Source organism: Triturus cristatus, chromosome 1_2 (assembly GCF_964204655.1).
Source record: "Triturus cristatus chromosome 1_2, aTriCri1.1, whole genome shotgun sequence".
In the NCBI taxonomy this organism is placed as follows: Eukaryota; Metazoa; Chordata; class Amphibia; order Caudata; family Salamandridae; genus Triturus; species Triturus cristatus.
In genome coordinates, this window is record NC_140580.1 from 954,737,118 (window position 1) to 954,749,657 (window position 12,540).

The following is a 12,540-nucleotide window of genomic DNA, read 5'->3' on the forward strand; positions in this document are numbered from 1 at the left end:
GCCAGCCAATGCGGGCGGGGCTTCTACACCACTTCTAAAATATACTCAAATACAGCATTCCTCGCAAAGGGCCTTATGTAGGTGGGCTTGCATTTACCACTTCATAAATACCGAATCATACCGATTCGGTATTTATGAAGTGGTAAATGCTATGTAGGTAATTGGTCTGTAAATATTACCGATTCGGAATAATTCGGTAATTACCGAATCGGTATTTACCGAATCGGTAATGAGGCATACCTTCCCATTGATGGGAAGGTATGCCTCATTACCGAATCGGTAAATACCGATTCGGTAATGGGGGAGCACATGCAAGGGTGGCAGGGTGTCACATTGACACCCTGTTGCACCCCTGATTCGGCCATGTGTGCACATGTGGCACACATACATGCCCTAAGGGCATGTATGTCTGCCACATTGCACACTTCTAAGCACTATAACATGCTTTTACACATCCATACTTTATTTACCACCAACTATTAGTTGGTGGTAAATACCGACTCCAAACAACACCCACACAGTCCCCCTACATCTGATTTCTGTATTCGGAATTTACCGAATAAGTAAAATTACCAAATCGGTAATTTTACCGATTCGGTAAATTCCGAATACAGAAATTCTCCCCCTACATACCAAAAGCCAAAATACCGGTCGGTAACGGTATAATTACCGAAAATCGGCCGTTACCGACCGGTATTTGGCTACCTACATGAGGCCCAAAGCGAGCAGCGCATGCGCTGCAAAGCTAGGCGAGACCTAAAAATGTCCTAGTAATCATGAAGGCAGCTTCAATTCTATTAAGGACTAGGAGGCAAGGATTATTCCCACACAAGGTTTCTGAGATCCTTGTCCCCAGCTGTTAGAAATAGGGGTCTCTAGTTGGCAGAGGTAGGTACCTTTGTCCAAGTAGGGACCCTTCTTCCTAGTCAGGATAAGGGAGTTACATTCCTAAAATAACCCCTGCTCACCCCCTTGGTAGCTTGGCACGAGCAGTCAGGCTTATCTTAGAGGCAGCGAGTAAAGCATTTGCACATAACCAACAGTATTACAGTGCGAGCACTACAAAAGGAAATCACACCAGTTTAGAAATATATCCAATATTTTTGTATACTTCAGACAAGACCAAAAACGATAAAAATCCACAATACAGTACTTAAAAATCTTCAGCTATCAAAATATGATTGAAAAACAGTTCCTTGATGTCGATTGCTCAGTGCGGGGCTATCACGGCGTTGTGAGCAACAAATCCACACAGTTCAGGCTGACCGCGTCGTCGCAGGCCAGCTACGGTGTAGGGGGAAGACCCGCAAACAGTACCTTTTAGAAATGCAGGACGTCGGCGACCTATCGTTACACTTCCGAAAGCACGGCGTCCGCAGGAGTCGGTTCCGGAGTCGTCGGGCCCTCGAAGTCACACGCGTTGCAGATCGAACTCCTCTCTGTTGAATTCAGAAGCGCTGGCGTCAGCAGGTGTCGGGTGCTATGGTGCGAAGTGCAGCTGTGTGGTGCCCTCGGGTCGCGGTGCGAGCAGCAGCGGCATCAGAAGGCGTCAGTGAGATCAGGGTCGAGGTGTGAAATGAATGCGGTGGTCGCGGTGCTGGCAGGTCACGGTGCAAGCAGCGGCGGCGTCGTTGCTTTAGCGCTGTCGAGGAGCGTCATCGTAGGGGATACCAAGGAGTCGCCGTGAAGCGAGGTGGTGCGGTGCCCATAGGTAGCGGAGCGTCTGAAGGCGTCTGTGAGATCAGGGTTACGGTGCGGCGTTGCGGCAGTGCTGTCAGGACACTGAGTCAGCAGCGGCGTTGTTGTTGGGTTGCTTTTTCTTGGTGGGTCGGTCGCAATGGATCATCCTGTATCCAGAGGGCAAGGTGGTGGCGATGCCTGGTGCGGACGAGAGGGCGAGCAAGGCTTCTGTGATGAACATCAGATCGGGAGCATGTGTGGTTAGGGTGTCCCAGACCTCCATGGCATGCTTGCCGAAGGACCCAAGGCTGAGTAGAGCACACTGGAGCTGTGGTCTTTGGAGGATTGAAGGAGGCGTTGGTTCTGATGTTGCAAAAGAAGAATCAAGAATCAGTGGTGGCAGGTGAAGGGTCCATTTGTGTAGCAGGGGGAGGCAGTACAGCAGTAGTCTCGTAGTTTGGGTGCGAGGTTCTAGAGTTCGTTGGCGGAGTAGCCACCAGGGGGCCCGGTGCTGGGTGCGGACGGGCTTGCCCTTGGTGCACACACAACCTCCATTAAGTAGTCACGGTAAGGAGGGTGGGGCAGGAGAGCAGCACAAAGCACTGGTGCAAGCCAGTTGGGCGGTGAACCAAGAGTCTGGGTACAGCACTAGAGGGGGGAGCAAGAAAATACAGGCAGGACAAACATGGGCTGGGAGTGAATTGGGTAGAAATCTCACAATACAAAAGAAAATAGGCAATACAAAATTGGAGAAGTAAAACTGGAAAAACAAAATAGTACAAACTCCAATACAAAATGCAACAGAAAATAAGCGAGAGAGTAGCGACTGTAAATAAAAACGGTCTCTATTCCAATGCTCCAAGGAACAGCGCTGCCGCTACTGCCCAAACATAGGCAGGTCCTGCTGAAGAAATACACTGGACGGAGCTTTTGTCAACATCAAAAGTCTGTGTCATTGAGCTGTGCAATAAATAAAAGAAAGACAAAATAAAAAAAAAGGGGGGGGGGGGGGAGAATGCACGTCATCGTAGAGCCCAATTGAAGTGAATACAATGCAATGTCGTGCCTTGCAAGATGAGAATTTCTCATCATCGAGCAGCTTCTGAGTAGACAAAGGGCGATGAGGCAGGAATTCTCATGCAGTTGAGGCAATACACCGGTATTTGCAGAAATCAGCTCTGCAGAACCCACTTCTGAGGCCCAGGACTGTAGGGGGCACCTTCGGCAAGGTTAAAATTCACAGATGCCATAGTCCAGCAGAAAGTCAATTGTGTCCCTGAGACTTCAGAAAACAGGAAGCAAACCAGCAAGCCCTTGGAGTCACTCTGGGTTCAAGCATTCTCCAGCCCCTTTTGATCCAGTCACATATGATCCACCTAAATAAGACCAACCCTTCCACAATAGTTTCATACACCCACAAACCATGTGACTTCTTTTCAAGGGAACTTTTTCCATTGCTTACTTCCAATCATGTTTTGTGGGCCTATTAAAAAACAAGCACTGGCACAGTGAAAGGGCGTGCCATTAGAGGCCGGCCTTTTGACTTAAAACTACTTATGGGGGGGAGAGAAACTACTGAGCCAGTATAAATAAAAAAACAAGCATTGGCATAGCCAAACTATCTGCCCTTCAAAAGTATGCAATTTCTCCTGTTCATTTTTGATGCAAATGTGTTTAAAAATAAACACCCTACGGTATAATCGTGGCACATAGAACTGAGGGCACTACATTATCAGCCCGGCAAAGTTCTTGAGAGCCTCCCCCTTATGACGAGAGAGAGCGTCAATGATTGACCCAGGCCTTGATGCTTCAATTTAAGCTCCGACACATAAGGTCACCTTGCCAAAAAGTGTGGTGGGGTCAGCAACTCTCACAGACCCAAACCCACACTGCGAGGAGGTAGGGAAGGTCCATTGCTGCTTATGATCACTCCATGTAGCATAAAATGTACATTCCATCTCCAACCACTATATCCATCAGTTGTGCTAACCGCAAACAAAAGCAATCTATGACTAAATTACTTCCTTCATGTGACACAATTTGCTGTGATTAACATGTTGATCGGGGGGGGGGGGAGGGGGGTGGATGGAGGTTGATGCAGTTGAAGCGAAACAGGCGCTGCGTCAGTTCTCCCAGCACAGAGGAGGTGATGCGTTGAACCTTCAGCCACTCAGCACGGCCTGTGTCTGAGTCAGAGCCCGGGATATCAGACTCCGGCTGCAGCGATCTTTGAGCCCCACGACAGATGCTGGGTCGATTTTTTGGCCACACAGCGGTGATGCGTTGGTTTTTCAACCGCATGGCAAGAGTGCGGCAGGAAAATATAGGTTCTGAAAACCGGAGCGTGAATGTTCATTTCTTGCAGCAGAAGCCACCTCCAAGGGCCCAGAACTGGAATTGGCACCACTTGGCAGGTCACAACTCCCAGCAGAGGTATTCAAGGGCTGCAAATGAGGTCTTTTATGGCCCGAGTCTACTAAACAGGAGGCAAGCACAAACAAGCCTTGGAGAACCTTTGCAAGCAGGATTATGAAAACAAGGTCCAGTCCTTCAAATCTCCAAGACAGAAACACCAGGCAGTAGGCTAGCACAACACAGCAACAAGCAGAGTGGCAGTTTTTACAGCTTCTCCAGCTCTTGTTGGCACACTTCCCACTTAGTCCAGAAGTGTTCCAAAAATGTGGGGTCACAGGTACAATACTTGCACCCCTTTCGGTCTATGAAATAGGTATACTTCAAAGGATAGTCTTTGAAGTGCACAGATCCTGCATTGGGTGGAGACAGTTGAGTGCGAGGACAGGCACAGCCCTATTAAAGGGGGCAGTGACAACTTCTCCCATCACTCTAGCTGGGGGAGGCCCATAAGCCTGGTGATGGGCCATTAGGATATGCAGGGCACACAGCTCCCTTTGTGTGACAGCCGAACTGTCAGTCTGAACCAGACGTCAATTCCACAGGCAGGGGCACAGAATGATAAAGCAAGAAAATGCCCACTTTCTAAAAGTGACATTTTCAACCACACAATTTAAAAACCAACTTCACGGAAACATGTATTTTTAAATTCTGAGTTTGAGGAGCCCAAACTCCAAATCTCTCTTCCCAATTGAAAGTTATACTTGTACGGTGTTACAAGGCAGCTTGTAGTGAAATTCCCATTTCCCTAATAGGCTCTGAGCATTGGAATAATATACCCTATAGATTTGGCATAGGACCGAGGTCAGTATGCCCCTGTAGAGTATATTAAACTTAATTAATTTGTACCAGCTAACTCAGAGGCCACTAGAAACTCCTTGTAAACAAGAAGGGATTAGTTTCTGGCAACCGCATAAACATGACAACTTTGTATCCTTTTAGAATCGGAACAGTCTCAGAACCGTGGAAACAACAGATAACAGTTTCACTAATCGTGCATGCTTAGTTTCTTCAGAGTTACACAGAAAGAATAGACGGGCGTTTCAATAAAAAGATTTATTGAACAGTCTTGTTTCTCGTGTAAGATATGAGCTGTTACAATCCTAAGACAGTATGCGAGATATAATATGTACAGTGTAAGCAGTAGGAAGAAATAATATTGCGCTAGCATAATCTTTGAGCTACGACACATATCCATATACATAAATAACATAAGCTAAAAATGTGAGTACACATGAGATGCTTCTCTATTTCTACCCCAGTGTACCTAACCTAAGTTTAGTAAAAGGTAAGAAGTAGGTGATGTATACTATAGTATGGTATGCTAAGTTTAGTATGCCAAGATTAGTGTGCCAAGAGTCCCTCTAGGTCAGAGTTCTTCAATCTGTGGGGCGCGCCCCCCCAGGGAGGCGCAACACCATCTGGGCGCGCACTCCACCCTGAAATCTTACCTTTGTTTGTCTTTTCCTGTCCCGTGTCGCAAGTCTTCCCCCAATTCAAATGGAAATTTTTGTTGGGCAGAACTCCGGTAACAGAGGGTTGGAGGGGGGCGGGAGGGAATTAGATGGGGCTCATGCTTTGTCGTGTTAAGAGGGAACCGTTCTTTTTAATCGTCCCAGGAGGGGGGGTTAATTCGTAGCGCTGAAATGCTTCAGCTGCAGTGGAAGGTGAAAGTCTCCTCTGATAAAACCGAAAGCAAACAGACAGTCCTTTTCCTTTTGTTCGATTTCATAGAGCAAAGGGGACATCCTGCCTCCCACTGCAGCTGAAGCATTTCAGCTCTATTAATTTAACCCCGTCCTGGGAGGGTTAGCTCTTAGCAGAAAAGAGACAAAGTTTCTTTTACAATTACACAGGCAGGCACACAATGACCCACAGGGCTAAAGGGCTTCAAGTTGCCAAAAGAAAAATGCCAGCCGCCATGTGTTGTTTAAACAGCCTGCAAATTACTTTTCTTGACATTAAATATGCTTATAAATAAATATTTGATCATGGATCATTCAAGCAGCCCTAGAACATAATTAAAAGTGCTTTCTATTTATATGTGCTGTTCGACGTATGCACAGACAAGTGCTGACAATACAGTTTTAGGTGACTGCTTATTTTTACACCTCCTGGGACATCAAAATAATGAGCTGGCAACCCTAATTATAAAACTGGAAGTTTTTTGCAAGATCAGCACATTTATTTCCTCCACCCTGAACCTTGGTTAATGCCAGAATAGCAATAGTTTAACATATCTGAAACCCTACACTGCAGTCAATAACCTGCTGAGTTACTTCAAGTGCCTGGGAATGCACAATGCATTCAGACAACTCACTCCTCATTCTCGCCCTTCACTTTCTTGCTCACCCTCCACTCGCAGCGATCACAATACACTCACAGCGATCACAATACACTCACAGCGATCACCATGCACTCACAGCGATCACCATGCACTCACACTGATCACCATGCACTCACACTGATCACCATGCACTCACACTGATCACCATGCACTCACACTGATCACCATGCACTCACACTGATCACCATGCACTCACACTGATCACCATGCACTCACACTGATCACCATGCACTCACACCATTCACCCACTTACCCTGCCCTCACAGTGACCACACTGCACGTATGCCTCTCGCCCTGAACTCACACCAATCTCCCTTCACTTACCCTGCAGTCACATGAGCACACCGCTCACTCTGCACTCAGTGATCAGTGCAAGTGAGTGCAGAGTGTTCACCCTGTACCTCACCCTGCAGTCACACGAGCGCACTACTCAACCTGTACTCATATGACACTTCACTCACCTGTCCCCCTCACTGCTCAATCTGGAACCTCACATAAATAAGCCCATCATTACCCATACATTCATTCGTCCCACTCTGCACTTACATCCGCACCCAAATTCATATGGTCATCTCACTCACCCTACTTACCCTGGCTCACCGTGCACTCACATGGGTAGTCCTGCCACCCACACATCGCAGAGGGTTAATGTGCCTGCTACAAAGAATGTGTACAATGCAGATCAAAGAACTGAGCGTGAGTAAACAATGAGTAGTGCTATAAAAAAGTGAAATGTTTGCCAGAAAGGTGCTATAGAGAGATCAGGTGCATTGTTAGTGAGTGGTAGTGAGGGAATTCATTGAGAAGGAGGAAATGGAGGAGGGGCACCAAAACAGACTGTTGCACTGTGTGCGATAAGTGCTAGAGCCAGCCTTGGCTTGAAGTCTTAGGCTCCACCTGAAGTTCGGGTCTAGTTGCGCCCCTGTACACAAGTATGGGTATGTCGTGCCCCATCAAGGTTTTTGTCATAAATTACAAAAGGATACATTTACATGCTCTGCAATCCAGCCTTTCAGGGGGCCCCTTGATAGAGCCAACTTTGTTTTGCCCTGATGGCCTGGAATAATTCCTAAACAGATTCTTGTAAATACCGTTTTGTTTCATTTCTGTTTAATGTGATTGATGTGAGAGTCTATTACTATTTGCAGAGAATTGTTTTGTTTCTTGTAACAACCATAAAAAAAAGGTTAGATCAAAATGGGTTCTCGTCTATGAGATATTGGAAGATATCAGATATTCGCTGTAAAATTAGTGGGCTGCTGCTTTGTTACAACAGTGAAACCACACATCACTATCTCTGAATATTAGATGTAAACACTTTTAGAATTTACAGTCACTGTTATGCTAAAAATGTCTGCAGAATATTCAGCTTTGAGAGAAGCTGCTATCAAAACTCTTACCTTTCAGCACATCCTATTTATGTGAGATTGGGTTCTCAGCACTTGCGGTATTAAAGACTAAGTACCATTCAAGACTGGATGTGGAGCACAACCCGAGGAGGGCAGTAGCAAAAATCCATCCACAGATTGACCGTCTCTGTGGCGAAAAGCAGGCACACCGTCACATTTATGTTGGTGGTGTTAATAATCTATGTCATGTGTAAAACAAAGCATCCTAGTAAAAACAATCTGCGCACATTTTATCTTGGAAAATTGTGTTTTGAGCTGTGTAATAAGCCTCTGTCATTTCACCACACCCACTCACAAACCTGCAGTGTCCTAAACACTCTTATTGTGGTGAACATTATTTGCCGGATATGGCCCCTGATACGCGCGTGGCGGCCAATTGTGTAGTGAGCCAGGTTCCTGAAATTTATGTTAGGCGGTGGGGGGCCCAACATCTAAAAAGATTCAGCAGGGGGGGCTCAACCTACAAAAGTTTGAAGACCTCTGCTCTAGGTTCTAGTCAGCTCCATACCTTGAGAATGAGAGAGGTGGGAATCTATTTCCGGGTCTCGAACTCTAACACCCCGCAAAGGGAGTCAGAACACTGGAAGCTGAATTCTCTGCGAGCAGGGATGACAGCGTCTCTTGTCAGTGCGTCAGGCCGGGATACGGGCTCCTCTAAAGTAGAGGTCTTCTCCTACTTGACTGGGCAAGGAAAGGTATATTTATACCTGGTAGGTGCCTTGGAATGTTAGCATTGACGTAAGGTCGGGCAGAGGAAAACGTCAGGAATGAACCCTTAAGGAATAGCGGTTCATGCATAATAAATGAGTTCTTGGAGAAATCAATAATCCTGTGCTAGGGAAACTCCCAAGAGCTTAAGGGTCGGTTTCTAAGAACTCGTTGTGACGTTGGGGTGGACAGATGTAGGTGAGCATGCCTGTATTTGGATAGCATGGCTAATGCCTAAATAAGGTCTGGGATCTTATGCCTATATAAGGGCAATGCGAATTGTGCCTATATAAGGACATGTATCATGAAAACCTATATACGGACGCCTAAAGCGGAATACAACAAGCTCCAATGATAGCCTATGGAAGAGATGGTTCTTGCAATAGCAAAACACTAAATTGGCATTTCACTATCAGGACATGTAAAACACAGCAGCACATGTCCTACCTTTCATATACACTGCACCCTGACCATAGTGCTACATTGGGCCTTACATGTAGTAGAAGGGAAGGTTCGAGCTTGGCAAGTGGGTACACTTGCCAGGTCAACATGACAGTTTAAAACTGCACTGACAGACACTGCAGTAGCAGGCCTGAGTTACAAGGCCTACCACGAGGGTGGCACAATCAGTGCTGCAGGCCCATTGGTAGCATTCGAATTACAGGCCCTGTGCATACACAGTGCACTTTACTAGGGTCTTACCAGTAAATAAAATATGCCAATCATGGATAACCAATTATAATCAGCAGCGTACCGAAAGTTTATGGGGGCCCCCCCAGTAATGTACACGGAGGGGCCCCCCCAACTAAGAGATTTAATCAGGAGTGCTCAGGCCTGAGTACTGTGCTGAGGGGGCTCCCTACAGCTCAGGCCCCCGCACCGTGGGGGATGCCAGGGCCTGTGTTACGCACCTGATTATAATCATAATTTAAACAGGGAGCACTTTAGCACCGATCAGACATGGTAGAGTGCTCAGAGTTCATGCTGCACAGAGTCAAAAACAGAGGAAAAACACACCAAGAATGCCAGGTCTAACAGCCGGCAAAGTCCCTCAAAGTCTGATACATAACGAGTGGGACAAACCTGGATTTTGTAACCAGTGAGGTCACTTCTCCGGTCGGAAGGAATTACAGCTGTCCTGGTCCAAAATTCGACCTTCGGATGTAGTCACTTTTTGAAAATCGAAATCCCCCATTGGGTACAAGACTGAGGTAGGAGGCTTGATTCCTTGGGTTGCTAAACCAGTTTTCAGCAAAGCAAAAAGCTCGAAGAGGACAAACTTGAACTTTTTCAACTTGGTTGTGACCTTCCTCAACACACTTGAGCACCTTGTTCCATTCTTCCAGGAGGTAGAAAATATGAATAAATCCCAACTTTTTAAAAGTTTTGGGAAAGTTTCTCCTGGTTATTCTGCAAACTCCTGCTCCTCGTGGTAGGCTTCTAGGCACCAAGACGCTCCCTAGTCAAGTCGGGGTGTCCAACTTAAGTGCTTTATCTCTTGCTGGTGTTGTAAAAATGGCTCTAAAATTCGTAATGCATACAGAATTTCGCTATGCAAATTTACAACAATTTCTATATGGCAGTTTGTATTTGCTCTGTGGCGAAATAGCGACTTTCCCGGTGACTGTCCGAAAGTGATGTAATCTTAGCGTTCGGCTCAAAATATACTGGCTTTATACCAAACACACTGACACAAGACCTCATTTAAATCAATTGGGTAAACGGAAGTTACTCTATTTTGGGATCAGCCCTATTACACCTGCAGCTCGGTCACTACATAACCAGTTTAGAAGAGTAGCGGTAGGATTGAGTTGGACCAGCGATGGTTAGTAAGAGGACCGACATGACAGAATCTCACAGTACTATCGCCAAATCTTCTATTCACACCCGGGATACTATTGTACGCCAGTTTTCTGGCGTGCGTTCTCAATTAATGTCCGCTGGGTTTCTACTGACGAATTAAAAACTAAAATGCTGTGCAAACGAATAGGGCCGGAGTGGACAAAAAAAAAAGACCCGGAAACCAAAATTAAAATGTCACCCATTAGTGAATTAGATAGCTAAAAAGGTTTGTAAATCGGGGCGGAGCGGAACTGGTAAATACACACTGTACAGTTATTTTGACAGGTATGGAGCAGTACGTAAATAGATTTGAGCAAGCTGGAGGCAATTTATTTTAATATCAGCAAAATCAACAGTTAAAACCGGCCCAGCAGACCGTCAAACAGGCCCTCGCACACCTGTCAGGCCAGCTCTTCTGGTACTGCCTAATTGCCCGATCGACCAGTCTGACCCTGCAAATTAAATAGTCAAAATAAAGCACTTTATAAACGTGGTGCTTACTTAATACCCCGGCACACTAAACCAATCAACAGTCGCACCTAAGAAAAATTAAATCCGGACTTTAGACAAACGAAATACTCCTTGCCTGACATCAAGTCTGTCCGGCAACTCTCTTCACTCACCCAGCACGGTCACATTGCGCACCTCTCCCCGCTGCAGCAGGTGCGAATCCAGAACGAGGTACCACCCGTTGGGGTATACCGGAGGCAGGTCACCCTTCTTGCGGCGCCGCCGGACGTCGCTGGCCGTCTCGGCGCGGCTCCGACCCTGCTCTGGTATATAACCAATCTGGTCGGGTCCCCTGAGGAGCTCCATGGGGCCGGAGCAGAAGCGATAAAGCCAGAACACCCCCATCAGCAGTAGCAGCGCTGCGACCGGGAGCAGAAAGGCTAGACGAGGAGGCGACGACACCGTCGACTCGGGCAGCAGCTGCCCGCCAAGTACGAGCCCGGCCGCCGTGCTGACCAGCAGGGCGCCTGCACAGCACCACACGCTGAGGCAAAGGAAGCTGCGGGGAACCGACTCCATGGAGGCTGCTTTAGGAGTTGTCCAGGAATTAGGTTCCGCGGGACAACGGACAAGCGCAAAAACTCCCCTGTGAGAACCTGCCTGTCAAAGTGCACCAGATACAGGTAGTTGCCAAGAACACGGCCCGCCCCTCCTTGTTTAACTCCGCCCCCTTTTTAGGGCAACCCGTTCCTTCTAGAGATTACACCTGCCGTAACTCCGCCCGCCATTTTGTAAACGGTGTCTTTGGTTTAGTCATTTTGGAGACTTCCCTATTCCTGGCAGTAGCCACGCCTATTATTTCGTGTTCCTCCCTAAAATCACGCATTTAACGCCTTTCGTCATTTGCATCGCTCTTCTTTGTTGCTAGGATGAACTGAAGCTTGGGCCCCGCAACCGGCCTCACCCTTTGCCCCGAGGTAGGATGCCCACAGGCGTTGGCGACGCGCGCAGCGCTGGTAGAATTGTCACCGAGGAGTCGAGCGACTCGACACGTCGGCCATGGCACTGCAGTAGTATCCAACGATCAAGGAATGCCGCTGTGCCTGTCTAGCATGCCCTGACTCCTCAGCAACTAGTCAGCTGCCGTCATTAGGGTGACCACCTGGCATGGGGGCAAATTCAGGCTAGGACTGTAAAAAAATTCAGGACAAAATTTTGAACACAAATTCAAGACAAAAGGTCAATTTTACGGACACATCGGAGGTGCGGCCATCGCCCACTACTTTATCAATATGTTTATTTACCATTTTTTATATTACACTTATTTCTAATGTTTGTGCGCTGTTCTATATGAGATTGCCTTTAGGATTGCTACGTTTAGATGGTGCATTATGTCCTTGTTTAACAGTAAATTGGTGCCTTTAAGCATCGTGTAGAGGTCCTCACCCCTACCCAATCTTTCGTGGAGAAAAAAGCAACAGCAACGTTTTGATAATGTTTCTAAACATTTCAATACCCATGGCAAACGGTGTGGGAAACATCAAGGTAAGTGAATTTTTCACGTTTTGCTCATCTCACCCTGTAAAGTTACCTCTCTCAGTAGGGGGCTGGTGCTACCCAAGGATACGCAGGAGACTGGTTGTAAGGTTGAGGAAGCCTTTATTCATCTATCAATTCACTTTCCCGAGAGAG

General features: G+C 46.9%; 1 protein-coding gene across 1 annotated transcript in view; it reads right to left on the bottom strand.

The window, feature by feature from the left end:
* Nucleotides 1-11,644, bottom strand: part of LOC146868433 (cholesterol 7-desaturase nvd-like) — a 254,645-nt gene extending 243,001 nt beyond the window's left edge. Inside the window, exon 1 of the mRNA XM_085610047.1 lies at nucleotides 11,022-11,644. Within this exon, the coding sequence (XP_085466173.1) occupies nucleotides 11,022-11,427 (406 nt within the window). The 5' untranslated portion in view covers nucleotides 11,428-11,644. The remainder of the gene's footprint in view (nucleotides 1-11,021) is intronic.
* Between the last annotated feature and the right edge of the window lie 896 nt (nucleotides 11,645-12,540).